This window comes from Vombatus ursinus, unplaced genomic scaffold, assembly GCF_900497805.2.
Source record: "Vombatus ursinus unplaced genomic scaffold, bare-nosed wombat genome assembly UNPS02014909.1, whole genome shotgun sequence".
Lineage (NCBI taxonomy): Eukaryota > Metazoa > Chordata > Mammalia > Diprotodontia > Vombatidae > Vombatus > Vombatus ursinus.
Genome location: NW_020954687.1, coordinates 39010 through 65930, shown reverse-complemented (window position 1 = coordinate 65930; position 26921 = coordinate 39010). Strand labels below are relative to the sequence as shown.

Genomic DNA, 26921 nt, shown 5'->3' with positions numbered 1-26921 from the left:
GACCCTGAGCTCTCCCTTCCTCCCCTTTCCGCATGGCCTCCCCCCTATTCCTGGGCCCTGAATCTGTCTCCCTTTGTCTTCCCACCCTTTGTGACTCCTTATATCTCCTCCTCCCACAGAGCTGGTCCAATTCAGTGCACTCTCCTTTGGAAAGGATGGGCATCCCTAGGCCCAACTGGGATTCTGCCAGGTTCCAGTGCCTGGTGTGAGAGGGAAGCATCCTTTCCAGCCCTGGCATCTTTGCTCATCATGGCCCCACTCAGCTGCTGCCCATTCGCCTGGGGACTCAGAGGGCCCAGCTTCAGCCCTGGGAAGTCCCATCAGGCAGTTTGGCACCACCCTTCAGAGGCCTCCCAGGCACTGTGCTCCACCTGGAGCAAGAGCCATTGATGGCCTCAGCATGGGAGAACCCCCTGCCTGCATATCCACCTGCCTGGCACTGCCCACTCTAAGCCCTGTGAACTGGGTCGATCTGGAAGTGCCAACCCTGTGAACCCATTCCCCACCCCTAGGGATCCCTGACCACCCCCAACCATGTGTGAAGTAATGCCTACCATCAGTGAGGGGGACCCCCTCGGTCCCCCCCACGGTGCCGATGCCGACGCCAACTTTGAGCAGCTGATGGTGAACATGTTGGATGAGCGAGAGAAGTTGCTGGAGTCATTGCGTGAGAGTCAGGAGAGCTTGGTGGCCACACAGAGCCGACTGCAAGATGCTTTGCATGAACGGGACCAACTTCAGCGCCACCTCAACTCTGCCCTTCCCCAGGTAAGCTGCCCCCTGCCTGTCCTGCAGCTTGGACAGTGATGGCCCTCCACCTACCTGCCTGTTCCACCCTCCACCTCTACCATCCCTGAGGCACTGGGAAGCAGGTTTGTCCCCTGCCCCCTCGTTCCCCCTCCAATCCTGGGTTTAGGGTTCTGAGGCCTGGGTTCCAATCCCAGGTGTGGCACTTAGCACATGTGTGACTTTGGCTAAAGCACTTCCTCTTTCTGGGCCTCACTTTCCTCATCTGTAAAATGAAACTGTTGGACCAGGTACCTTCTGAGGTTTCTTCCAGTTCTAAATCAGCGATCCTCTCATTCCCTCCACCCCAGCCGACTAATTTGAATTAATTGGTGTACCATGTACATATGCCTTGAAAATCAGTTTAACTTCTGCCCTCCTCTCTTCCCTTTCCCTGATCACTTCCAAGCTTTGTGAGTCAGTCTGGCCTGACTAAGCCTGGAAAAATGAAAGGTTGGGGGCTTCCCCGGCTGTGGGTTAGAGTTTGATCTAGGGGAGGGAACCCTTGAAGGCCCTGGCCACAGCTCTAGATGCAGTGAGCCAAGCCTGCCAGTAGGTGGCACCCCCGGCTGGGAAGAAATTTGCCAGTCAGCCCCACTGGCCTGTGACTCATCCAACCTGGGATGGAGGTGGGTGGTTTTCTGAGCAAGGGGGTGGGTGTAGGAATACTCGGTCATCAGGCATCTGGGCTTCTTGCTTGTGAATTGTCAGGGGGATGAGTGGGGGGGCATCAAATCCTGGGTGAAGGGGATGGTTACTCTGTGCCCTGAACTACCACATTCTCTGCGTGCCCATTTGGCGTGTCAGGGTGTCCTCTTGGAGGCTCCCTCTCCCCCCTCCCATGCCCCAGCTTTCCCCTTCCCCATTCTAGAAATGGAATTGGCTTTCAAAACTAATCACCAGATACCAGTGATCACTGGGCCAACAGAGGAGTCCCAGGGCTGGGAGAAGAGTTGAGGAATTTGGGGAGGAAAGGGCTCTCTCGGGGTGGGTCACAACTTGCCCAGTCTCTTGGCCAGGGTTTATGTGGTGTGGAGGCTGCTAAGGGACCCGACATGGGCTGCAGCTTCTCAGAAGACCCCAGCCCTGCCTGGCTAGGGTTAGGGGAGTCAGGTGTGGGAACTCTTGCTTTGAGTGGGCATTCCTTTGCATGGCATGGGGAAACTCCAAGCTAGCCCCATGCTGGGTGACAGAGGGGAGGGGAGCCTGGTCCCCAGAGAGCCCTTTTTATATTCTGCCCTGAGAGCAGTGGCCTGGTCATTGTTGGGCCCCGAGACCTGGCTGCCTGTGTCTGATTCAGCTAACACTTCTTGAGGACCTAGTGTGTGCAGAGCGCAGAGCGAGGCACCCGAGCTAGGGAAATTAGAGATGACGTGGACGCAGGTGACCAGAATAATCATTCAGCAGCAACAATGATTTTAGCTAGTGTTCATGTGGCGTGTTAGGGTTTGCAAAGTGCTTTGCAAACATCTCATTTTCTCTTCACAACAACCCTGGGAGATAGGTGCTATTATTTTTTAATTTTTAGGCAATTGGGGTTAAGTGACTTGCCCAGGGTCACACAGCTAGTAAGTGTCAACTGTTTGGTCTGAGGCCAGATTTGAACTCAGGTCCTCTTGACTTCAGGGCTGGTGCTCTATCCACTGTGCCACTTGGCTGCCCCAATAGGTGCTATTATTACCCCCATTTTATAGATAAGGAAACTGAGGACAGAGAGGTTGAATGATTTGCCCAGGGTCACACCGCTAGTAAGTATTTAATGCAGGATGTGAACTTGGGTCTTCATGATTCCAAGTCCAGGACTGGGTCCGCGTTACCACCCAGTTTGCCCCAAATACAGAACAATACATGGTAAGTGCATCTGAAAGGTGCAAAATAGTGTCTTGTGAGATCTGAGGAAGAGAAGGTCATCACTGACTGGAAGAGAAGCTATTATAGAAGAGGTGTGTTTGAGCTGGCCTTTAAAGGTGGTAGAGAAATTCAACAGGATAATACCAACGACTTGTATTTATGTAGACCTTTAAGGCTTTCAGAATGTGTTCCCCTCAACAAACCAGTGAGGTCTATTGGAGAGGAGGGAGAGAGTGTTCAAGGCACAGAGAATAACATGAAGCAAGACCCTTGGTCGGGCAGAGTCTCCTTTAGCTAGAGCACTCCTCCCGTCAGCTCTGTGACCAGGCTCATCCTCGCTGGCCTACAAGAGCACTTTGTTTTTTTCTTTTTAATTCAGATATTACTACTGTCTTTTTATATCACCTGCATTTCCCAATATATCCCTTTCTCCCTCCTCCCAGAGATCAATTCTTTATAACAAAGAATTAAAAAGGGGGAAAAAACCCTGTTAAACAAAAACTAATCGACAGATAGAAAGAGCCTGATGATGTGTGTAGTGTTCTGTACCCATAGTCCCTTCCTTTTGCAAAGAGGTAAGGCAGATACCGAAGGGCACTGTTTTCTTGGTAAGGGAACCAAGACCTGACCAAGACAACCTGATACAGTGGAGGCCTCAGCAGAATCAGAGGAGCTGGGTTCAAATCCCACCTCAGTGGCTGCTACTTGTGAATCTTTGGCCAAGTCTCTTCAGTCCTCTGGGTCTGAATGCTTATCAGTTAGGTGAGGGGGTTGGATTAGATGACCTCTGAGGTTCTTCCCAGATCTGAGTCTAGTCTGAGCTGGTGATCTTCAGGCAGGAGGAAGGCTTGGCACTCAGATGCCAGCTTGTCAATGCTGGAGTAGTTGGCTGGGGCATTCTCTAAGGTCAAGGCCTGAGTGATCATTACCCTGGGTCTATGAAGCCAGAGAAGTTTAGGTTGTGGGGGGTCCTGCAAGGTGCCTAGACCTCATGTCTGACGTGGGAGGAAGCTGACAGCTTCTTACAGAGGCACTCCAGCCCCAGACACCGTCAGGGCATGTGCCAGCAGGTTTATGCTCTCAGGACTTCTTCCTCCTCTCCTTGGCCCATGCTGCTTAGAATTGGAACGAGTGTCTCCATTGTATAGTTGGGGAAACTGAGGTTCTGAGAAGGGACAAGACTCACTCTTGGCCACACGGTGTGTTGAGGGCTTTCGTTCACTTGACCTATCCCTCCAATATCAGACCCTCATGATGAGGGTGAGGCTCTGCTTCCCGACTTTGTGACTTAGGGCAAGTCATTGAAGCTCCCTGAGCCTCAGTTTTCTCATCTGTGACATGAAGGAGTTTGGACCTCTTCCAGCTCTACATCCCGGGATACTCTAACAAGACTTGGGCTGCATCATCTCTGATTGCAGCTCACTCCCTGGTGAGGCCACCCAGCAGCTGAAGATGGAGAGTAGATGCTCGGGTGCAGGGGTGTGGGAGGTGGAAGGCTAGTGAAGAAGGGTGAGGCAATGCTTCCACTGTCTTGGGGAGTGCAGGCCCCTCCATGGAGGCAGGGTCCCCAGGCTTATGGGTGTCCTGGGGGGTTTTCAGGAGTTTGCCACATTAACCCGGGAGCTGAGTGTGTGTCGGGAGCAGCTTCTAGAACGGGAGGAGGAGATCTCAGAGCTGAAAGCTGAACGGAATAACACAAGGGTGAGTGGGAAGGACTGGGTGTGTGCAGGAGAACCAAGCCCTTGACCAAGACTGGCAGGTGCTGTCGGGACAGGGGGTGGGCCCCATGCCAGTGACCCTCTTGTCCTAGACGGCATCTAATAGCAGACTAATGACCCCTTCATTATCCCCCCCCCTTCCTCTATAGCTGTTGCTAGAACATCTGGAGTGCCTTGTGTCCCGTCACGAGCGATCCCTTCGGATGACAGTAGTGAAGCGTCAGGCTCAGTCTCCCTCTGGTGTCTCCAGTGAGGTGGAAGTGCTCAAGGCCCTTAAGTCTCTGTTTGAGCATCACAAGGCACTGGATGAGAAGGTGAGTGGGGGCCCCTTGCCCAGTTCAGCTCCATGTCCTTTACCAGATAGGTCACCGTGACGCAGCTCAGTGACCAGCAGTCTTCCCCCTCTGCCCCTGTCTCTGGTGCTCTTGTCACCCTTTACCTAGAGAACCTTGCCAAAGGAACCTTGGTGCTGCTTTCTGGTTGAGAGCTGAAACCTGCCTGTCCTTCTCCTTGTCCCAGGACCCTCCTGTGCCAACTCTTCCACGTGTCTCACCCATTGGCATAACCTCTTGCTCTCCCTCGTTCCCTGGCCTCAGATTAGTAGACCCATTCCTTCAGTCTGAGGAAGGCAACAAGATGATTTTTTCCTCCTGCCATCTGACCTGGCTAGGTTCGGGAGAGGCTCCGGGCAGCACTGGAACGTGTCAGCACCCTGGAGGAGCAGCTGGCAGGTGCTCACCAGCAGGTAAGCTACCCACCTCTCTTCTCCTTTCCTCTTTGATTGGAGGGTCCTCCCATGAGCCTGGGTGGCAGGTGTTGCCTCGTACTTTTAATTCCTCTTTGTTCCTCTGATGTCCTTTGGGTGGGACCTTTCCTCTCTGAGAAGATGGGAGTTCTCATCTCCAAAGCAGCCCTTTTTATGTCCTGTTCCCCTGCAGGTATCTGTTCTACAGCAGGGAACAGGAACCCGGGATGGAGCTTCAGAAGATGGGGCCTTGGAGTTGGGACCAAGACTCTTATGGAAGGTGGGTCTTTGGGAGTCTGGCAGGGAGAGGGACTCCCTCCTTCCTCTCCCTCATAGGAGCCCTGTGCTCCTTTATCTCAGCACCTAATCCATGCCCAGTTCCCATGATGGAAAGTGGGGCCCTGCCCTATTTCAGAAAGGTCAACAGTGGGACCAATGTGATTGACGTTTGAGGCTCTCACCTTCACTGCAGACGCCTCTCTGCACCGTTCCTCCCTTTCCATTTCTTTTGACCTAATTACATTGCCTGCCACAATTCTGGGCACAGAATATTTACCTAACAAAGACTTGTTGAGTTGACTTTAATTACAGTGTATTGGGTTGAGCCACTGCCCTCTGATTCTCTTGCTCTATCTGGTCAGGAGGGCCCCTTCCTTTGCTCTTCCCTTTCTGGGTCTTAGTTCCCACTTCCATGAGCCCGCTCCTCCCCAAGACTGGCACATTGGTGAGAAGCTGGGCACGGATTTAGAAGCAGCTGCCTGTTGGCTAACTGAGGGCCAGAGTGGACTCCTGAGGCCTGGAGGGAGGAAGGGGCTTAACTGGAAGTGCATGGGGATATTAGAGGCAGAGCTCTGAATCGAGTCCCATTGCTGGCTCCTCAGGGGGAAGGGAGGGGGTGGGAGGGCACCTCAAGGGAGGGTGCTGCTGTGTCCAGGATGCCCAGAGACTGACCGATAACTCGGTGCCCCTGGAGGATGAAGCAGGCCGGGCGGGAGAGCTGCAGGAGCGCCTGGAGAAGCAGACCTTTGAGCTGAATCAGGCCCGCGAGCGCCTGGTTGCCCTGGCGGGCACAGTGGCTGAGCTGGAGGAGGATCTGAGCACTGCCCGCAGGGACCTCATCAAGTCAGAGGAGCTGAGCAACAGACACCAGCGGGACCTCCGAGAGGTCAGAGGCCGCCGCTTGTCCCAGACTTGCCCTGGCCTGGGTTTAGGGAGAGGGAGTATGCTAAAATTGAGAGGAGAAGGCAGTGGATCCTGGGGATGGCCAGTCAGAGGGTGGGAGAGGGGCACATGCTTATTATACCTGGGGAGGGAGGTTGGTGGGGTATGACCAGATGCCAGAGGGGCAGTGCAGGCAGGCGTTGCGATGGAGGGTCAGAGGCCAGCATGGGAAAACTCCAGTGCTGCCCTAGTGTCAGCGGGAGGTCTCAGCATACAGTAGGCTCCGTGGGCTCAGTGCTGATGACTCTCTGTGACCAGGCTTTGGCGCAGAAGGATGACATGGAAGAGAGAATCACCACGCTGGAGAAACGCTACTTGGCAGCCCAGCGTGAAGCTACATCCATCCATGACCTCAACGACAAACTGGAGAATGAACTGGCCAATAAGGAGTCCTTGCATCGCCAGGTGTGTGGCCTGGGTGGGCTGTGGAGTGCCAGGTGGAGAAAGGGTGCCCATGGCACAGGACCTCATAACCTCTTGTGGCTGTTTTAACAGAGGCGTGGCCTCTCAGGTCAGCTGGGTCTGGCTCAGCTTGGTGTCGACAGGACTCTGCCAGATTCATTTGGCCCCCAGGGGTCCTCAGGTCATTTCGCTTGGTCTCTCCTGGGGTATCTGCTCCTTCCACCTCGCTTCTGCCTATTGTAACAATCCTAACGACTTGACGTCCCGTCATACTTTCTTCCTTACTATGCTCATCTCCATTTCCATTTCCTCTACATCCATTAATACCACATAGGCTATACATTCACTACTCATTCCCATCCTAAGCCTAAACCACAATTGTGTTTCACAAGGGGATTTATTTATATGGAAGAAACAAAATTACCAATATAGACAAAGGTTACAAGAAATCAGATTCTTCCAGTCACTGGGCCAGTGAGAAACTTCCTCATATAAACTAGTCTCATCCCAGCTCTGCTTGAGAATTTAGTTTCCTTTGCTGAGAGGAATGCCAAGTCTTTCTCTGTCTCCCAGTCCTCTCAAAGATTCTCCCTCTTTCCATAATGAATCTCGGGGAATAGCTAATGACAGTCACTACACTCCATCAGGGGCAACTAGTTGCCTCAATGGGTAGAGCATTGGGCTTGGAATCAGTAAGACTCATCTTCCTGAGTTCAAATCCAGCCTCAGACACTTACTAGCTGGGTGACCCTGGACAAGTCACTTCACCCTGTTTGCCTCAGTTTCCTCATCTGTAAAATGAGATAGAGAAGGGAATGGCAAACCACTGCAGTATCTTTGCCAAGAAAACCCCAAATGGGGTCACGAAGAGTTGGATGCAACTGAAAAATGACTGAATAACAACAATACCCCCTCAGCATGCTCTGCCCCATAATGAATTAGCAAGGGATCACTGGGAAGAGGATAAAAGCTGCACTCAACTATTATCAATAGTTTTGCAATTCCTGCATCCAGACTTCACAAGAAATATACTGTTTTATCCCAAAAGATATAGATGCTGATTGCTACTGCTGAGTGGGAAACTTGAGGCCGCTGTAGTCTGTGACTTGACCCTTTTTCCCCTAGCCCATGGCTCCCAGGAACCAAGGGAAAGAGCCTGGTCTAGCTTTCACATCCTTTTCTTGCATCCAATCTCTTTGCAGTGTGAGGAGAAGGCCCGGCACCTACAGGAGCTTTTGGAGCTGGCTGAGCAGAAGCTGCAACAGACAATGCGCAAGGCTGAGACCCTGCCCGAGGTTGAGGCTGAGCTGGCTCAGAGAATCGCTGCCCTCACCAAGGCAAGTGCCCATATAGCAAGGCCCTAGGCCTCCCCTTCCCCCTCTCCTCTCTGCCACCTCTCACTCTCCCATGGAGCAAGGCAGATGGCAGAAAGTGTGGTAGGGTGGACCAGGAGGTAGGAGCCCTGGCAAGCTGCTTTAATGCTGGGCCTGTTAGCCCATCTGCTAGGTGGGGAGGGTTGTTCCTGCATTATGTACTTCATAGGGTTATTGGGAGAATAATGAGCTAGCATGTGTGAATATGCTTTGAAATGTGTTAAGTGCTATACAGCTACAAGGTGCTATGGTTGTGCCTTCTTTATGAGGTCAGACCAAAAAGAATAGGACTTTTCTATCTAGTCTGGGGATTCTTAACATTTTTTTTGTGTCTTGGATGCTTTTAGCAATGTAGTGAAGCCTATGGACCACTTCTCAGAGTAATATATTTAAATACATAAAATAAAATACGTCATAAAGGATTACAAAGGAGAACAATTATATTAAAATACAGTTAGCAAAGTAATTCTCAGATTCCCTGACATCTTCCCATAGGCCCCAGGTTAAGACCCATGATCCAGGAAGATTCTGACAGAGAGGGGATAGGGAGGAGGGAAGGCGTGATCAGTTGGTTCATTTTTATTTCCACTTATATTTGTTGAGCATCTGCTGTACTGTAAGACAAAGACAGGGATAGAGTGAACAGATTGTTTCTCAGTTCCAGGATAAGGAGTCCTGGGTTGGGAGGTACCCCTGGAAGCTTGAAGGAGGGAGTTTTAGGGCAAGTAAAATGACAAGTTTGGAGAAGCTTGTCACCAGGTTAGCCATCAGGTAATAGTGGGGTTTTTTTGGTCTGTGGAGATCTATTACACTGGCAAAACCAGAGACCCCTCTGTCCTGTGTGGCTGACACCTATTTCTGCAGTGACTATATTGGAAGGGTGAAGGACTAGAGGGTGCCAAAAAGCATCCAGTTCTTAGGCTGTCAAGAAGCATCAGTTTGCTGGTGATGCTCATAGGGTGTGATCTTTTGTCCAAACCAACATGGTAATTCATTACTGCTCTAGGAGCTGAACCACACTCACCCTGACATTCATACGTAGCAGTCCCATGGTTCTCAAACTTGTGTGGTCTCAGGACCCCTTTACACTCTTACTAATTATCAAGGACCCTGATGAGTTTTTGTTCATAAGGGCTTTACATATTGATACATACTGTATTAGAAATTAAGATATCTTAGCATCATTATGAAAACAGTTTTGGCCTCACATATCCCCTGAAAGGATTTCAAGTACCTCAGGGGCTCTGCACCACACTTTGAGAACCACTGATCTATATGAAACTGGAGAAGCTACAAGCTATGTGGAAGGTCAGCTCAGTGATTCTTCCTGGAGAGACAAAGAAAGGACTTGGCAAATTTGGACTCATGATGTACTCAAAGGTAACAAGAAGAATCATTTCATAGGATGCTTGATCCTCTGGCTCACCATTGGGCATGGTAGGGCCAGCACACAAGATGCTACAAAGATAATTGTGGCTTATGTGCCAACATCTGTTGCAAAAGATGAAGGAATAGAGAAATTCTTTAAAGAACCTTACAACCTCCTCTAGCCTCCATAGATGTACACCTCTATAGTCAGTGATCTCCATGCAAAGGTGGCTATAGGGAAGGATAATGAAAGCCTCCAAGAAACGGAAGAGGCCACAGTCTTATGCGCTTCATTTGGTCAGTAAGTGAATCGAAACAGGTGAGTGCTGAGCGACATCATACAAATGACAGGAAACAGCTAAGTGCTGACAGTAGTAATCATTTCAGATTCACATATTGGTGCAATCAGATGGTTAGAGCAAAGGCCAAAGTTAATATCACATTAGAGCGAAGGATCAAGATCAGAAGACAGCTTCAGAAGGGACAGCATCTCCAGTGTGACCCTTTTAGACGCCATCAACGCCAAAAAAAGGGTAAATGGAAAGAAATCAATTCTCTCACCAATTTCAGAGGAGTGAAATTGTTTCAAAACAGCTGCCACCATGAGAATGCCAGGAAATTACAGAAACCGCTCCAGCCGTCAAACAACACCTTCACCCAGCTGTGACACCAGGGAAGCTCTGGTTTAGCATCCAGACAACAACCAGAATCCTGGAGGAAGATCCCGAGCTGCACTGCCTCATCAAAGTGTAAATAGAGAGAGCTTGGGGTGAGATCCCTCAACCAGGTCATCCCAAGAGCCTGATTCACAGCCTGTATCAGAAGGAAGACCACAAACAGATTTGAAATGAATGGCTTGTCGGCATTTGTATGGTGATGCTTGCTCATCAGCGCCGGTCAAGGAACGAGCTACAGGACTGAACTCTACCACCTCAGGGCCCTGTATTATGGGAGGGAGAAGCAGTGGCCCTTTACAAGCTTGGAGGAGTAGTTGCGTCTGTCCAACTATAGGGATGGTATTGGGACCTGTGATTCCATTGGTCTAGTGAACTTCCAGGTGAGGAAATGCCTTCTTCCAGGGCAGGTCAGCACCTTCTCTGAAACTTATCAGTTAATCAACAAGTATTGATTAAGTTCCTACTGTGTGTTATATGCTGGAGATGCAACTACAAAGAATGAAATGATCCTTTTCCCTTCTGGTTTTACAGCACTGAAAAATCCAGTGACTTGTCTAAGGTCATACAGCCAGAATGAGTCATCGGCCGGACTTGGCTGTCTGTCCACTAACTGCTGACTCTTGGACTAATATGGAAGAAATCTGTTCTGGAAACAGCGAAATTTTAAGATTGTTCAGGGATCAGTTGTCAAGATATTCATAGATAGAATGCTAGTCTTGGAATCAGGAAGATCTGAGGCTAAATCCTGCCTCAGGCACTAGCTGATTGTGTGACCCTCAAGTCACAACTTCTCCCAGTCTCAGTTTCCTCATCTGTAAGATGGGGATGATAAAAATAGCACCCACTGCACAATGTTCTGAAGATCAAATGAGATAATGTATGTAAAGTATTTTGCGAACACTAAAGTGCTACATGAATGTTAGCTGTTATTATCACAAAAGAATGGGAAAGATCATTGAATGGTACTTTTAAAAAGACAACTGAGAAGAAATCAGCTGCTGCCAGCCCTATATGTCTTCTTTGTCATTTCGATAAACTCTTTATGTGTGTGGTCTGTGCATGTATCAAGAGTGTCCTTGATGGAAAGATGTGAAGGGAATAGCCAGGCTTTTGCAGATATTTTTCTGTCCACAATTTTTACAGCCACACAGTGATCTCATTGATATAGAGAATCTAAGATCCCATTTGCCCGTTACCTGATTATTAAAAAGCATTTGATTCAGCAGAACAAAATTTATCCTTTAAAGCTCTCTTCAGGCAATGTCTTCCATATGTATATTAAAATAACATTCTGTAATAGAGGCAGTTAAGGAGAAAACTTGGTTCAATGATCTGTTGAGTTATTGACATCAAATGGGACATAACACTTGGAGACATATGCTCACCTAAAGCACTTGGCACTGTGTTGCAGAGTCCAAACAAAAGAAGGACTTTCTCTAAGGGCCGAAGCCGCCCTCTGAATGCTTCTTGTACACGCATGGCGTCGCAGTTAATTGCATTGAGTTCCAGAGCATTACAAAGCCTCCTCAGTTAAATCCAAAGTTACGTAGAGGAAATTAGTCTAACTGTCCATACCAAAAAAACAAAACCAAACCAAACCCACAAACCCAATTCCATTGTGAATGAAAATTGTAGCTAGGAAGGACAGCCCATTGAGTTAGTACATTTGTCTTTCTGTCTGCTTGCCTGTCTTTCCATCTGTTGTGTAAATACAGGATGTCCCAAAAGTATGGGTGCAGTTTTAAGCTACTAAAGTTTAAGATGGTTTAAAGTTATTAGAGTTTGAAATTGCATCAAGACTTTTGGGACATTTTGGGACATTTTGAATAGGCAATGCAGAGCTGGGACCAGAATCATGTAGGAGGAGAGGATGGGGGCATATTTGGGAAATCGTGTGAAACTTTGAATGATCCCAAGCTGCTTGTTGCCACAAAAACCCATCTTTTCTGCTGTGCAATTATAACTTATGGAACAGCATGATCTCAGAAAAATAGAAATAATGACTAACTCAAAGGACAGCACCAAGATGCATGGTAGGCATTGATAGGCTGCATCCCATTACCAATGGCGACTCCTGTACAAGAAGACACAAAAGAAATTATTCAGGGCACATTCAACCAGAAAACAAGGTGGACTGGTCATGTAGTAAGAATATGAAACAATGTGTGAGTGGTCCAAGTGCTTCAATGACACCCCCTTCTCCCCCTTACCCAAATATTAACGAACCTTTGCCCTGGATGAACCAGTCATGGGAAGATGTGGGTGAGAATAGCACAGGATGATTAAGTATGAAAGGGCTGCGATCTGTGCTGGTGGTAGGAGCACACACCAGTAAGATCCTTGATCCCTTTAAACATCTAAATAGACAATGAACTTCATGGAGCTCATTCCCCCCAAAAGGTGGTGGTATAAGAGGAATAATATTATAGAGCTCTGACTGCGAATTACAACTCTAAGATCAAATTACTTTGATTTTTTTTTTAAGGCAGTTGGGGTTAGGTGAATTGCCCGGGGTCACATAGCTAGTAAGTGTCAAGTGTTTGGTCTGAGGCCAGATTTGAACTCAGGTACTCCTGACTTCAGGGCCGGTGCTCTAGCCACTGCACCACCTAGCTGCCCCCAAATTACTTTGAAAGGAAGAAAAACAGTACATATATGTGGTAGAAATGACAATGACTATTCTGCATGAAAGTTTTATACAAGTCAGATTTGGGAGACAAAAGAACAGTTTATTTTCTGACCAATATGGCAGATAGTTTCAAGTAAGGTTTAGGTAAATTCATGGATGACAAAATGTATGAATTAAGGGAAGCTTAGGAATATCTACCTTATTCTTAAGGGAGGTCAGCTGTACCTTGCTTCCTACACCATTTCTGAGTGCCTCTCAAAGTGGAAGTGTGGATCCTTCTACTATTTTTAGATTAGAATCTAGAAGTATTGACCCTTGGGTTCAATGTCTTCTTTTTGGTGATCCTCTTGCAGAGGAGTTTCCAAAGCTGTGTCTGTGTGTGCTCTTGGTTTCTTCTGCAGGCCTCTGGTTCTTGTCTGGAGAACCCAGGGTGGCGTTCGAATATGGTTTTGGAACTGTAAGGGTTTTCTCTGTCCTGGAAAGGCCTTGATTAGGTGCCTTGCCTTGAGTATGGGCCCAGAAACTGAAAGCTTCAGATTTTGAAGGGAACTTAGAAGTAATCTGGTTCATCTCTCATTTTACAGATGACAAAAATCAGGCCTAGAGATGTGAGGGTCTATAAAAGTAGAGATAGTAGAACCGGGATCAGATCCCGGGTCTTCCCCTTCCAAGTTTCTTTCCACTCCACATTTCTCCCACAATATGAAGAAATCAAGGAGCAACTTAACTGGAAAGAGGTTTGAAATGTGGGCTTCTGAGAGTGTCTCAGTCTCTTTGTCCTGGCAAAGAGAGAGGCTGGCAGCTTAGGAGCATCTTGTTAGAGTCTTTAGGGTATTCAAGATGATGGTGGGAGGGGGTCAGGTCAGGCTTGAGAAGAGCTGCTTGATAGCGAGAATTATGAGCCACAATGTTGGGCCAAAGGGCTGTGGAGCCTCCTCTGCGATTTTCTTTTCTTTTTTTTTTTTTTTTAAGTGAGGTAATCGGGGTTAAGTGACCTGCCCAAGGTCACACAGCTAGTACATGTCAAGTGTTTGGTCTGAGGCTGGATTTGAACTCAGGTCCTCCTGACTTCAGTGCCGGTGCTCTATCCACTGTGCCACCTAGGTGCCCCTGATTTTCTTTTTTTTAAGAAAGGCAAAGGCAGCTCTGTTTCTCTGGGCTGATGTGAATGAACACAGGGGAATGGCTTTGTAGCTCTTTGAGTCCCAGTTCTAGCAGTGTCAGCTAAGAGAGTGCCAGGTTATGGAAAAAACGGTTTGTTCCTCACTCTGAGGTCTGGTGACAGCTCTGCTGGGATGGCAGTTGGGCTGTGGAAGGGAGATAGGTGGGAAGGGTGAGGAAGGGGAGGAGAAGCTAGGGGAGGAGAAGCTAGGGGAGGAGCGTGATGGTCAAGTACATATTGGCATCCCCAGGCTGAAGAGCGGCATGGCAACATCGAGGAGCACCTTCGGCAACTGGAGGCCCAGCTAGAAGAGAAGAACCAGGAGCTGGCTAGGGTGAGGGCAACCAAAGACCCACGAAAGGCTCCTCTTATGGTGCACTTGGGCAGGGGTGCCTTCAGGAGGGATGAGAAGGGACCGCAGAGTCAAGTTCTCAGGATGATTCCCTGGGAGTGGAGGGCCCAGAGGGTGTGGAGGGAGTGGAGTTTAGTGGGAAGTCTGGATTTGTAGTTATGGGGGTGATAGGAAGTAGAGAGTATAGCCAGATGCTGGGGCAGGAGTTCAGAGGGCACGGCCAGATGCCAGTGGAAGGAGTGCACCAAACATTGGAGCAGGAGGTGTGGTTCTTGGAATGATAAGGTAGAGCCCCTATGAAGCACTTATCATGTGTCAGACATTGTGCTAAACACTTGGCATGCTAATACAGTCCCTGCCCTCAAAAAAGGTCATTTGATGATAGGGCAAGACAAGCCATAAAAGGGAGCTGGAAAGCAGGGGAGGGAAATTGGGAAAACTGAGGGAAGTTGAATGGAGGCCTGGCTCCTATGAAGATGAGACAGAAAGGTCACCTATCAGAGCCAGGGAGCTTGGAGTGGAATGCAATTTTCTGATGGGATGGAGACAGAGAGGAAGGGCATGATGAGGGGACTTCAGGAAATTGTAGGGAGGCCTGGGCAAGATAAGGCCAAGAGGAGAGCCCAGGAACCAATTCCCAGAAACGATGTCGTCAGGAAGGAGTGGAAGCAGAGAGAGGGAGGATGAAGCTCCGTTATGGCTCCTGGAGGAGCTCTCCAGAGTCCCAGGGGGTTTCTGGATGCCATAGGGCTTGTCTTGTGGCAGGTGCGCCAGCGGGAAAAGATGAACGAAGACCACAATAAGCGCCTCTCCGACACCGTGGATCGGCTGCTGAGTGAGTCCAATGAACGGCTGCAGCTGCACCTCAAGGAGCGCATGGCTGCTCTCGAGGAGAAGGTGTGGCTGAGGGCTGGGGCTGCAGCTGGCAGGGGGGTCACCTGGGTGAATGCAGGGGAGGGCGGGAGGGCGGGACCCTGAGAACCACACCTCCTTCTCTGGGGCAGAGGGGGGGGGGGGGGGGGGGGGGCGGGGGGAGGGGTGTGTGGTATCCAGGTTTCCTGAGTCTGATCTTTGGCGCCCTGGGGCTCTCCTTCTTCCCTAGAACACACTCATTCAGGAGCTGGAGAGCTCCCAGAGGCAGATTGAGGAGCAGCACCATCACAAGGTATCTGCCAGCCATCGCCACCTTCCCGAGTGGCCCGCCAGAGCCCAGGGCTCGTGGGGCTGGCAAGTCTTTCTAGGGCAGAGACTAGTTTGGTGGGAGTGGACAGTGGAGAGACAGAGACTCCTCCGGAGGGCCGGGCAGGTGGCATTTCGCTGATGTGGCCTCCCTCCCCAGATTCTGGTGAGAGATGTTCTCTGGGGTGCTTATTCAGGGTTACAGCATCCTAGCATTTCAATCAGCTCGCTCTGCCCCCTCATTTTACGGATGAGGAAGGTGAAGCTCAAAGAGGAAAGAAAGGGCTGTTGGAGGTCACACAAATGTCTCCCTGGGCTGGCGCTTGACCCCAGATCTTTTGAGGCCAAATCCAGCATTCTTTCTACTTGAGAAGTTCTTCTGGGCTTGGACCGCAGCAGGTATTACCGGCCTGGCAGGGAATATTTGATCTCATCATATTCACGCCAGTGAGTGCCAGGTAGGCCTACAGGGCAAAGGGCCTTGTGCCAGACTTTGTCTGTTGGAGACTCTGTGGCAGGGAGCTTTGGAGCTGTGTCTGCTGTTGCCCACCCCATATGTCTGTGAAGGACAACAGTGCGGGCCAGTGGAGGTGGCAGATGGGATTGGGTTGCTGCAGTCCACTCCTCTGCTTCTGCCCTGAAAGGTGTTCTCAGGGATTCTCTGGGAGATCTGCCTCCAGTCCTGAGCAGATCCCACGTGAAACGTGCCGCTTTCAGCAGGAACCCCCACTTCAGATCTCACAGGGGACTTTGTTTTGTCTCCCTCTAAGTACTTATGTCATGTTGTGTGTGCTAGTGATCTGTAAAGTGCATCACCTCTACTAGACTGTAAGCTCTCCGAGGGCAGAGGCTGTTTGTTATCCAAACTTTATCTCTCCCAGCTCCTAGACAGTGCTTTGCGCCTGTTGTGGAGGGCACATTGAATCAGTGCCCTCCCTGGAGGGATAGTCTCTCAGGCTGAATTCCTGACAGATCCGAGTTCATTCCCCAATCCCTTGGGCCAGCCCTGTTTCCTCTATGTGTGACAGACAGCAAGTGTGCTGGGCAGTTCTCTGTTAGCAGTTAGCCTCCCTCCTTAACCAGATCCCTCTCTTAGCCTTAATACTCTTGGATCAGCCCTTTGCCAGGACCCTCGGCCCATGCTTGTGTTGTTCCTTTAATCATATGGTGTCAGGAGTGGGCCTAGATTGGGGCTTCTGGGGTGTGGCCTGTGCTGAGTTCTTCTTTACCCTTCCCTGACCTCCACTTTCCCCTCTCTGCTGTCCTCTCTTTGCCCCAACCCAACCCCCACCATCCCCTCTTTGACCCCCACCCTGCCTGGGTTGGCCTGGCACAGGGCCGCCTTTCAGAAGAGATTGAGAAGCTGCGCCTGGAGGTGGACCAGCTGAAGGGTCGAGGGGGGCCATTTGCAGATGGCGTCCATTCCAGGTACTAGAGTTGAGGAGTCTGGGTGCACTCGGAGGGGTCCCTGGAGCATCCTGAGAGAAGGAAACACTTTTTTGGATGCTGACCATCTTATGGTTCCTGGGATGATCCCCCTTCAGCAACCTCTGTCCTATAAAAACTACCAGAGCCTCATCTTACCCAGGGTGAGGTAACCAAGGCTCTCAGAGGTTGAGAGAGAAAAGGTGGCATTTAAATAGCCCTTGATGGTCCAGACCATACTGTCTCCTCCCTCCAGCCCTGTGAGATAGGCCCCAAAGTGGGATTATCCCTTTGTCACAGCTGAGGAAATTGAAGCTTAGGCAAATGATTTGCCCAAGATCACATAGCCGGAAATAGGTCTGGATTGGGGCTTGAACCCCAGGTCTTCTGACTCATAGTCTGATATCCTTTTCGCTGCTCCCCTACAGCACATCAGGGCAGAGTTGGGACCAGGGCCTGGCTCTTCTGCCCGGTCGGTCAGTTCATTCTGTCTTCCAGGGGAGCCACATCCATGCTCTGCTTTGAAAACTAGATTCTTGGGGTTAGAGAGAGCAGCATCGGGCCTACAGACCTCGAGTGGAAGAGAAACCTTAGTCAAACCCCCTCCATTTACAGATGAGGAAAGTGACTTTTGCCCCAAGATTCTCTTGACGGAGATTGCGAAGTAGATGACACAAAAAGGGGGTGGCTGGTCAGTCTCTTGCCACCAGGCTCTCCAGAGCTGTTTCCACGCTTCCTTCACCACCCTCCAAAACCCCACTATCCAAAACCCTATTCCCTAAGGTCTTATTTTCCTTTGATAGGGGTGCGAGTGGGAAGAGCACTAGTATGATATGACCCAGGGTGTAACAAGTTCTTTGCCACTTTTTTCTTTCTGTTCTGTCTTTGGTGTCCTCTGGCCTGTACCCCAAACCTCTGGGCCCGGGGAGGGGGAGCTAAATACAATGGGGAAAGATAAGCTGGAATCTCTAGTGCTCCCATCCCCCATAACCACTCTGGGTAGTTTAATAAAAGCTCCTGCAACCTCCTGGTCTGCGTCCCCCTTGGGGTCCTAAGTGGCTTGAGAGTAGTGAGGGGCAGTGGGGAGCTAAGGAATTAGCAGGGACACTGGAAGATGGTTCCAGGCCAAAAAAATTTCCTTAGCCCTCCCTTCTGTTGTGGTCTCCAAGCCTGAAGCCTCCCCCGGGTTTGCCAAAGTCCCAGGGCTGAGCCAGCTCTGGGTAGACTGCCCAGGGTGGGGAGGTCAACGTGGATCTTTCTCTGACAGTTCTGTCTGGTCCAGAAGGCATGACCTGGGTGGGGGGGAGGTTCCTGTGCTCAAGGGATGTGCTACCCTTTTCCCTTAGGTCCCACACGGGCAGTGCTGCGGACCTTCGGTTCTCTATGAGTGCTGGAACCCACGCTCCCCCTGGTCCTACCCCCAGCCTTCACCGCAGGTTTTCTGCCCTTCGAGAGGAGCCCACCAAGGTAAGGAGCAGAGGAGAGAGGCGGGGGCGGGGATGCTCCCTCGGGGCCTTTGGGGTCCAACCTGCCGCGTGCCTGGCTCCAGTTTTGCTGGCGGCTGGCGTGTGGTGCAAATCCTCACCCTTCAGCCCTCCCTCAACCACTGACAGCTGCAGCAGCGGGGGCTCAAGGCCGTCTGTCAGTGGTAACAGCTGTGGGGCCCCTGACCCCTGAGCCTCCCTCCTCCCTGAGGTGGGGAAGGGGGAGGGGAGGACTGGCAGGTGGCCAGTCAGAGGGCATGTGTATGTGTGTGTGTGTGCACATATGTGTATTTTGTGTGTGTGCATGTGCGTGTGCATGTCTGTATGTAATGGGCAGGGATATCAGGAAAGAGAGGAAAGAGAAAAGCTGAGGAGCTAACTAGGCCCTGGAAATGGCATCTGGACTTTTCTGGGAAGTAACTGTGAGCCAGTGGGCTCCCTCTTTGCCTAGAAGAGTGATTCCGTGCAGCGTGCTCCCTTCTATTTCCCTAACCTTCTCTCAGGACTCCTCTTTTTCCTCTCCTTCGCTCCCTCTGCCCTCCACCTCCATAGTGCTCAGACCGAATAAAGGCTGCAGGAGCTGACCACAGAGAGCCTTGGAGGTGAACGAGTGAACAGCCCCCTCCCCCACTCCAGGGTCTTGGGCGCTGACAGTGGTTCTTTGTCTCTTGCCTCCTTCCCCTTCACTCCCCATTCTCTTCCTTTTCCATATCTACCTCTGCTGCAGTCTGGATGTCTTGGAAAGAATTAGCAAAGGGAATCAGGGAATCCAAAGTGACTGGTATGGGTGCTGAGAGAACCCAGGTGCCACTCATACCAGCGACACTGCTGCACCCGCCTAATTGTTCCTTCACTTTAATGATCTGGAGGCGGGGGGTGGGGAGGTGGGTGTGAACCAAAACCCTTCCAAGGTCCATCTATGGGTTCTGTGACTTGCAACAGCTTTGGACAAATGACGACTGCCTGCACCCCTCCCCTCCAGCAAGGGGTGGGGGGGGTGTGTGTGTGGGGGGGTGTGGAGCAGGGGGAAGGACCTGGAGGGAGTTCTGCCACCTCAGCTGGGTGTCTAATTGCTATTTCTTCCTTTCTCCACTTCCAAAACCACATTAAGGACTGGGAACCGTCGCCACTCTCCGGGGTACTGGCGTCCACGGCCGCCCCCGCCTTTGAGAGTGACCCTGAGATCTCAGATGTCGATGAGGACGAGCCCGAGGGGATGGTGGGCTCTGTGGGTGTCATCTCTCCCAGCGGCCACTCAGATGCTCAGACCTTGGCCATGATGCTTCAAGAACAGCTGGACGCCATCAATGAGGAGATCAGGTTTGAGGCGAGGCCGGCCTGATTAGGGACAAGGGGACACCGATAGGGGTTGGTTCTTCTGAATTTGAGAATTGGGAATAAAGTGAATTCTGCGATGCTTTGCAAATGCAGTATGTTATTGCATATAGTCTGGGGATAAATGTGGAGTCAGCTCAGGAATTCCATTCTGTAACAAGGGTAGGCAGCTCTGTCTTGGTGCAGGGCTCTTGTTCATCTCAGCTGAGAGCTCCAGACACCTTCATTTGGCTTCTTAGCACCCTACTGAGGCCTGAAGGGGAAAACAATGGCCCCTCTGGCTAGGCTGGTTTTCAGTGTGGGAGGAATTAAGGAAGAGGAACGAATTCAGGGGCCCCGGCTTGCCTTTCTTGGCTGGCTCCCAGAATGCTCTGCTTTCTGTGGGGCACTAAGGAGGCATTGGAGAGAAGCCATTTACCAGGAGGTTTGTCGTGACCCCCGGGGGGGCTGGCTGCTGGCAGCGCAGAGGGTATAAGATCGCGGATCTAAAGTGGGAGGGAACTTCAGAGGCATTTAGCCTAGTCTGGATAAGAAACTGAGGCCTAGAAGTGTGAAGCAGCTTGTCTGTGGCCATGCAGTGAGTCAGGGTGAGAGACCTCAGGCCTCGGGGCCCGGTCTACCTTTCCCTCCTTGCTGTGTTTGTTTCTGGATGCTTCTTTGGTGAAGCTCGGGATGCAGATGGGCAGTCCTGGAGCTAGGGGGAGGGTAGGGAGGCCTCTGACCAGCAATCTGGGGAGACTCCTTCCCCACCAGCAGCCACTGAGTGTAGCTTGTCGGGGTGGAGAGAGTTGGGTGACTTTACTGATGTGATTCGGGGTTGAAGGAGTTTGGCATGGCAGCTTTCCTCTGGGCCACCATACAAATGTCCAAGGGTCTCCTGAGTAGATCCTTAGTCCCTTTGGGCTGGAGATCCTAATGGCTGAGCCTGGTTTCTTTACCTGCCAGGATGATCCAGGAGGAGAAGGAATCGACTGAGCTTCGAGCAGAAGAGATCGAGACACGGGTAACCAGCGGCAGCATGGAAGCGCTGAACCTCACCCAGCTGCGCAAACGCAGCTCAATCCCCACCTCGCTGACCGCCCTGTCTCTGGCCAGTGCTTCTCCACCCCTCAGTGGCCGCTCCACACCCAAACTCACCTCCCGCAGTGCCGCCCAGGACCTGGACCGAATGGGTGTCATGACCTTGGTGAGACCTGCCTCCTGGGTCTCCTTGAGTCTTCCTAGGAGCCCAGGATGTCACAAGTCTCTGCTTTTGGAATTGATTGGGGGAATCTACTGGGTCTTGGGCTGAGGTTCCTTTGGCTGGGAGAGTCTTATTCCTCATGTTTCCTGGGAGTAGGGTGCTTTGTGCCCAGGATGCCAGAACTCACAGGCCAGGCTCCTGACCTGAGTTTCTTGGAACTTGGAGAGGTCCTGTGAGACCTCCTGCTGGGGATAGAGATAATTAGCTGCTCTCCCCTGTTCTTTTCCCTGGAAAAGTATGTTACCCCCAAGACTGGTTGCTGCAGCTGGGCCTGGCACTGTCCTGCCATTCTAGGGAGATCTCTCTTGGCTGTGGATGTCAGCATCAGATTCCCTCTCGGTCAGTGTTCCCACCTTCAGACCAAGGCCATGTCTTTTCAGTGCCAGGCTCTTCCTAGGCACCTCAAGATCCTGAGGGAAATTGACCTGTCGGGATTATAGGATTGTGGGATTTTGGAAAGACCCTTGAAGATCATCTACTCCAACCTCTGCTTTATGGAGGGAGCTACTGAGAGGCTAAGGGACTTGTCCTCTAAGGTCCTGTGTGTTGTAAGCTGGCAGAGCTAGGCTTCAGGCCCAGCTCTTCTGATACTCACTCCAGTGCCTTCCCACTAGCCTGTGCTGCCTCACCCTGTTGTCCTCTCTCATGCATGGGCCTGACTGCCAGCTTTGGGGGCATCTGGAGAGGAATTTGTATGTTCCACTTTTCTTCTCTTTCTCTTGCAGCCGAGTGACTTGAGGAAGCACAGGAGGAAGCTGCTGGTGAGTGCTCATGATACCCAAGGTGCCAAGGGGTCACCTCTCAGAAGCCTGGAGTGCCTCGCCTCCCCTCATTCCCCAGCCCCAGAGAGGAAACAGAGTCTGGGTAGCCAAGGGAGGCTATGGAAGTCTGCCCTGAGTCTTTTCCTGACTTCACAAAACTACCTATGCCCAGGTGGCTATCAAGAAATGGGTACTCCCCTTTCTTTACCCCTCCTGCCTCCTGGCTTCATGATGGTCCAGTCCCCTAAACCCCCAGGAGAGGTCTCCCCTCACCCCCAACAGTGGGCCCTCCAGGCTCTGCCTTCTTGGATTGGCTGCCCGTGTGGGTCAGTGGATGGTTGACTAGTTGGCAGGCACCAACGTCCGTCTCTGCCCTGTTCCCCTCATGGCTTCACTGTCTGTTCAGTCACCAGTGGCTCGGGAAGAGAACCGAGAAGATAAAACCACCATAAAATGTGAGACTTCTCCTCCTTCCTCACCCAGGACTTTGCGGTTAGAGAAGCTTGGCCATCCGGCCCTGAGCCAGGATGAAGGTAAAAGGTAAGTGGGGTGGGGCCCACCTCTGTTCTTCCCCTCCCCCCTCCCCCCAGTCAATCTGTCAACAAATCTTTATTGAACACCTTCTACATACATGGCCCTGTGCCAGACTTTATGGGGTATACAAAGAAGACTAAAGCATAGTCCCTGTCCTCATAGAGATTATACTCTAGTAGGGGGATCTCACCCATGCTCCTAACTTGCAGACAGGCTGGCATCTCACCTATCCCAGGTACATGGAACTAACCTAAGCCTCTGCTTGACGCATCTCCAAAGAAGGAGATGGCCCCAAACCTCCCCTGGTCTCCTGCTCCAGGCCCCTGTATTGCTTTCTCCCTAAAAAGGTAGTTCTTTTTGAAGTCTAACTTTCATCTCCCCTGCTTCAACTTAGCCACTTTCCTCTGCTCTCTCACCTTCTTGGCTCCTGTCCTCCAGTTCCTTGGATGACCAAGGCAGTAACCCCAGCAGCAGCAACAGCAGCCAGGACTCCCTGCACAAGGGCACCAAGCGCAAGGGGATCAAGTCATCCATCGGTCGACTCTTTGGGAAGAAAGAGAAGGGCAGGCTGATCCAGTTGAGCCGGGAAGGAGCCACAGGCCATGGTCTCTGACCCGCCTTAGGAGAGTTTTGGATGGGTTCTGGGAATGGGATAATGAGTGGGAAACTGGGAGCAAGGAGTGTTGACTTAGCCCATTTCTTTGGAAACATTAGAATACTGGGACTATTGGAGAGAACGAGGGGAGACAGAGGGAAGGCGAGAAAGAGAAAGAGGGAGAAAGAGACAGAGAGAGAGAGAGGGAGAAAGTGAGAAAAAGTGAGAGGGAGGAGGGAGGAGGGAGAGAGAGAGAGAGAGGTGTCAGGATAGTCAGTTCTTGATTGTGGCTTATCCTCATTATATATTGGTCCCAAGTTGTTGATACTATCCACTGTGACACTTGAAGTCTTTTTGGTGTTCAATTAAGTAAGGATTTATGAAGTGCCTATGGTGTGTCCAGTGATCGGCTGTTTCGTTATTGCCAGCTCTGTTTATTTTCACTCCTGAGCTTAGCCTGCAACCCTGTAGGAGCTGGAAGGAAGGAACTTTTAAGCTGGAACACCTAATTGCCATCCTCACCTCAGGAAGGTGTGAGGCAGAAAGAAAGCTAGATGAGAGAAAGAAAGGGAGGAGGGGTTGGGCTTCAGCTGTGCATGAGTCTCCGACGCAGAGTTAGCTATCTCCCAGCATGCAAGGAGGAAGCAGGGGGCTGTGGATCAAGGGGAAGGGTTTCTTGAAGCTGAATAGCTTTTCAGCTTTACCCCAGAGTCCTCTCTCCCCAGTGGAGCTATTTTATGTTTAATGATAGGAATTTTCACAATGCTGCCCATACTTGTATTTACCTCTAAGTGCAACACTGTATTCCCAAGGCAAATGGAATATAGTATGATTGATTACTTACCATTTTGGATTGTCCATTTCACTGTCCTTCATCCATTAGTGTGGATTATGGAGATCATTCTTTATAAGATGTTGCCTCTTTCAATGGATTGGCCACAGGGTTCTGGGACCAATTCAGAGATGGAGAAAATATGTTAATCAGTGAATGAGAAGAGCACAGAAGGATCCTTATTTTATGCAAGTGAGCACTCCTGGAAGGAGGCAAGGAAACTTTCCATCAATAAAGGGACATGTTTGTAAGCACTCTTAATAGGTTACATCTCTCACTACCAGGACCTGATGTTGGATTTTCTTCACTCACATCTCTCTACCTTGTGAGAATGGCTGGGTCTTCTTTCCTTCCCTAAAATAAACACCTTCAGTGCTCTGTATAACAGTAGGCACTTAATAAACGTTGGATTGATTGACTGAGGGACAGACTTGTCCTGGCTGCTGCTAGGTGGGGCAACCTCTGCCCAATAAGCTCAAAAGATACCCTAGATTTCAGATTTTCTGAGATGGCTCTGGGATACAGGCGCTGTAGTGACCTAGGGAAAAGGAAACCCCAGGAAAGCCTGGGTCTGTGCCATAGACCAGGCTCCTTGTCCATGGTCATGGCTTCAGGGGGGAGATGTGTGGAGTGACAGAAATGCCAGGATATCTCTCTAGCTGTGTGTTGAGGTGGGAAGGGGACAGAACAGAGTTGAGAGGCTGGGCAGAGGTGGAGCCCAGAAGCCCTTGTCCTAAGCAGTGGTGGGAGAGAATCCTCAAGGCTCTGGACAAATGGACAGATGTCCCCTTGGAGGGCCTCTCTTTGGTTCTCACTCACCTCTGTTTGAGTAGAATCTGCCTTTGGCACCCCACCCCACCCCTTGAATGTGGTCTAGGCTTTGGTGAGAGAAGTCAGGGATGTGTCTGTGTGGGTTCCAGGGAGGCTAGACACTTACATCCCCATTACTTCCCTTCTAGTCCTACTGTCAGAGTCAGAGCTCAATCTGCAGGAACCCCTGGTGCCTGCCAAGCTGGGAACCCAGGCTGAGAAGGACCGTCGCTTGAAAAAGAAGTAAGGTTTGAGGGGTGGGTCAGCCCCTCCTCTTCACCTGCCATCCACTCTCATGCGCCAACTCCCTGAGGGTTATTGGAGTTGAGCCCAGTGATTCATCTTTTTAGGCCAGCCCCGATTTACGCATTAGGGACTGATTGGGGAGAGAGGCAGGGATTTAACAGAAGCCCTAGAAGGAGGGTCAGGAGAGATGTCTGTTTTATTTTGAAATGGTCAGCATGTCAATTCTAGGACTGGTAGTACAGAAATTAGTTCAGAGCCCAGGACCTTTTGGGAATCAGGCCCTGTTGTCTGTTTTCCCTAGTTCATTCTGAGCAGGGCAGAGTGATCATTTAGGAGGCTAATGTAGCTGATTCTGGGCTTGGACCTGGGGAGAAGTGATGGTAGACATCCCAGTACCTGTTTCAGGAACCCTCAGGTCAGTGGGTGGTGGGCACACAAGAGGGCCAGGCTGGATCCTCTCTGAGTCTGCTTTGTTTTCTTCCTGCCCAGACACCAGCTTCTTGAGGATGCGCGCCGGAAGGGAATGCCTTTTGCTCACTGGGACGGCCCCACTGTGGTCTCATGGCTGGAGGTAAGGCAGGGCAGCTGGTGAACACTGGAATGTGGCTGGCAAGGATGTCCCCACTGGGAGAGGAGCAAAGGGGCTAAGACTCTCTGATTAGGGGTGTGATGTCCCTGGGCCCTCCATTGCTCATGCCCCGGAGCCCTGTGTGGTTGGCACAGTTCTTGGCAGTATTAGGCTCTGTTTCTCCAAGTTGTTTTGAAGCACCCAATTGGTATTGCTAATGACTTCCAATTCTCTTTTGGCCAGCAGTTTGGGGGTTAGTCTAGGAAGGTTTCCCTGAGGGTCATGAGCCCATTGTTCTGGATCTGTTCCATTCTCACCAGTAGCTGTGATCTTGGGATGGCCTTTCCTACAAGGTGTATGACCACAGTCAAATTCCTTAGTCTCCTTGGGGCTCCCATTCCTCATGTCTAATACAGGGGAGAGAAGATTTGGACCAGATAGACTCTAAGGACCCTTGTTGCTCTCAGATTCCCTGACCTCCAGGTTGCTTCAGTTCCTATAGGGTGGGTTTCTGGAGAGGAAGGCAGGAAGCTTGATGGTTAGTTACCCCTCAGTGATTCATGGTTTTTTGGTAAAGGAAGGGAAATAGAGTGGCTGGGAGCCAACACACCCTCTTCTATGTTGGCAGCTGTGGGTGGGCATGCCAGCCTGGTACGTGGCTGCTTGCCGAGCCAATGTCAAGAGTGGCGCCATCATGTCAGCTCTCTCAGACACGGAGATCCAGCGGGAGATCGGCATCAGCAATGCCCTGCACCGGCTCAAGCTTCGGTTGGCCATCCAGGAGATGGTGTCGCTGACCAGTCCTTCAGCCCCACCCACCTCCAGGACGGTAAGCAGTTGTCCTTTCCACCCCAGGGACTTCTAGGGGGGTTTTTCTAAGATTGCTCCTGGTCTTTGTCACTGGCTTTAATGCCAGGAAAATCCTGCCAGGCTGGAAATCCCCACACCCGAGGGCCTTGCTTGCCTCATTTTGGCTTTCTTGGGTAATATGTTGAGCTAGTGTCCTTGGTGCCTCTCACAGCCAGTGACCTCAAGCAAGTCACAACCACTCTGGGCCTCAGTTTCCTCATCTGTAATTGTGAAATTTTTGGACTAGAAGACCTGCAAGGTTTCTTCTAGCCCTAATCTAGGATCTCCCTTCCTTCATAGCAAATAGCATGGCCCATCCTAGAATGGGCCATGGTGGAGGAGTTTGAAGGGGAAGGAAGGAATAGAGGAAAATGGGGTGACTGGAGGCTACCCTGTTTTCTTTTAAAAAGAGAAAAAAAACCTTTCTTAGTGCTCAACTGTGTGGTTGTTTGACCTTTAGGAAAGCTCTTTTTGCTGTTGTTATATTTCCCACCTCCCTTGGTCTTTGTACAGGACTCTGGCTTCTGTTCTGCTTTTCTTTTTGAGGAGACAAATCTGTAAGGATTATTACCCATCACCCACCATCGAAGCACTGAATCCTTTGGGGAAGACACTTTGGTCTTCCTGAAGGGGGGCTCATGGCTAGTGAGGGGCAAGTGTAATTGGCCAAGCAGTGAGCTCCTTTTTTCCCTCTGAAGTTTTGCAGTGAGTGAGTTTATGCTGAGCATTTTGAAAATCCAGGTATTTTCCTCCTTCGGTATGCAATGTCCAGGAGG

At 50.8% G+C, this 26921-nt stretch overlaps 1 protein-coding gene across 2 annotated transcripts in view; it reads left to right on the top strand.

Moving 5' to 3' along the window:
- Positions 1-534: 534 nt before the first annotated feature.
- The window catches only part of PPFIA4 (PTPRF interacting protein alpha 4), a 46618-nt gene continuing 20231 nt past the window's right edge, over positions 535-26921 (top strand). For both annotated transcript variants that reach the window (XM_027843408.1, XM_027843409.1), the window contains exons 1-21: positions 535-768; positions 4237-4338; positions 4505-4669; positions 5026-5100; positions 5294-5380; positions 6074-6265; positions 6580-6726; positions 7926-8060; positions 14183-14266; positions 15050-15181; positions 15387-15449; positions 16800-16891; positions 18235-18355; positions 19484-19692; positions 20653-20893; positions 21676-21711; positions 22118-22251; positions 22684-22850; positions 24632-24725; positions 25218-25299; positions 25925-26125. In XM_027843408.1, coding sequence (XP_027699209.1) covers positions 535-768; positions 4237-4338; positions 4505-4669; positions 5026-5100; positions 5294-5380; positions 6074-6265; positions 6580-6726; positions 7926-8060; positions 14183-14266; positions 15050-15181; positions 15387-15449; positions 16800-16891; positions 18235-18355; positions 19484-19692; positions 20653-20893; positions 21676-21711; positions 22118-22251; positions 22684-22850; positions 24632-24725; positions 25218-25299; positions 25925-26125 — 2793 coding nt within the window. The remainder of the gene's footprint in view (positions 769-4236; positions 4339-4504; positions 4670-5025; positions 5101-5293; positions 5381-6073; positions 6266-6579; positions 6727-7925; positions 8061-14182; positions 14267-15049; positions 15182-15386; positions 15450-16799; positions 16892-18234; positions 18356-19483; positions 19693-20652; positions 20894-21675; positions 21712-22117; positions 22252-22683; positions 22851-24631; positions 24726-25217; positions 25300-25924; positions 26126-26921) is intronic.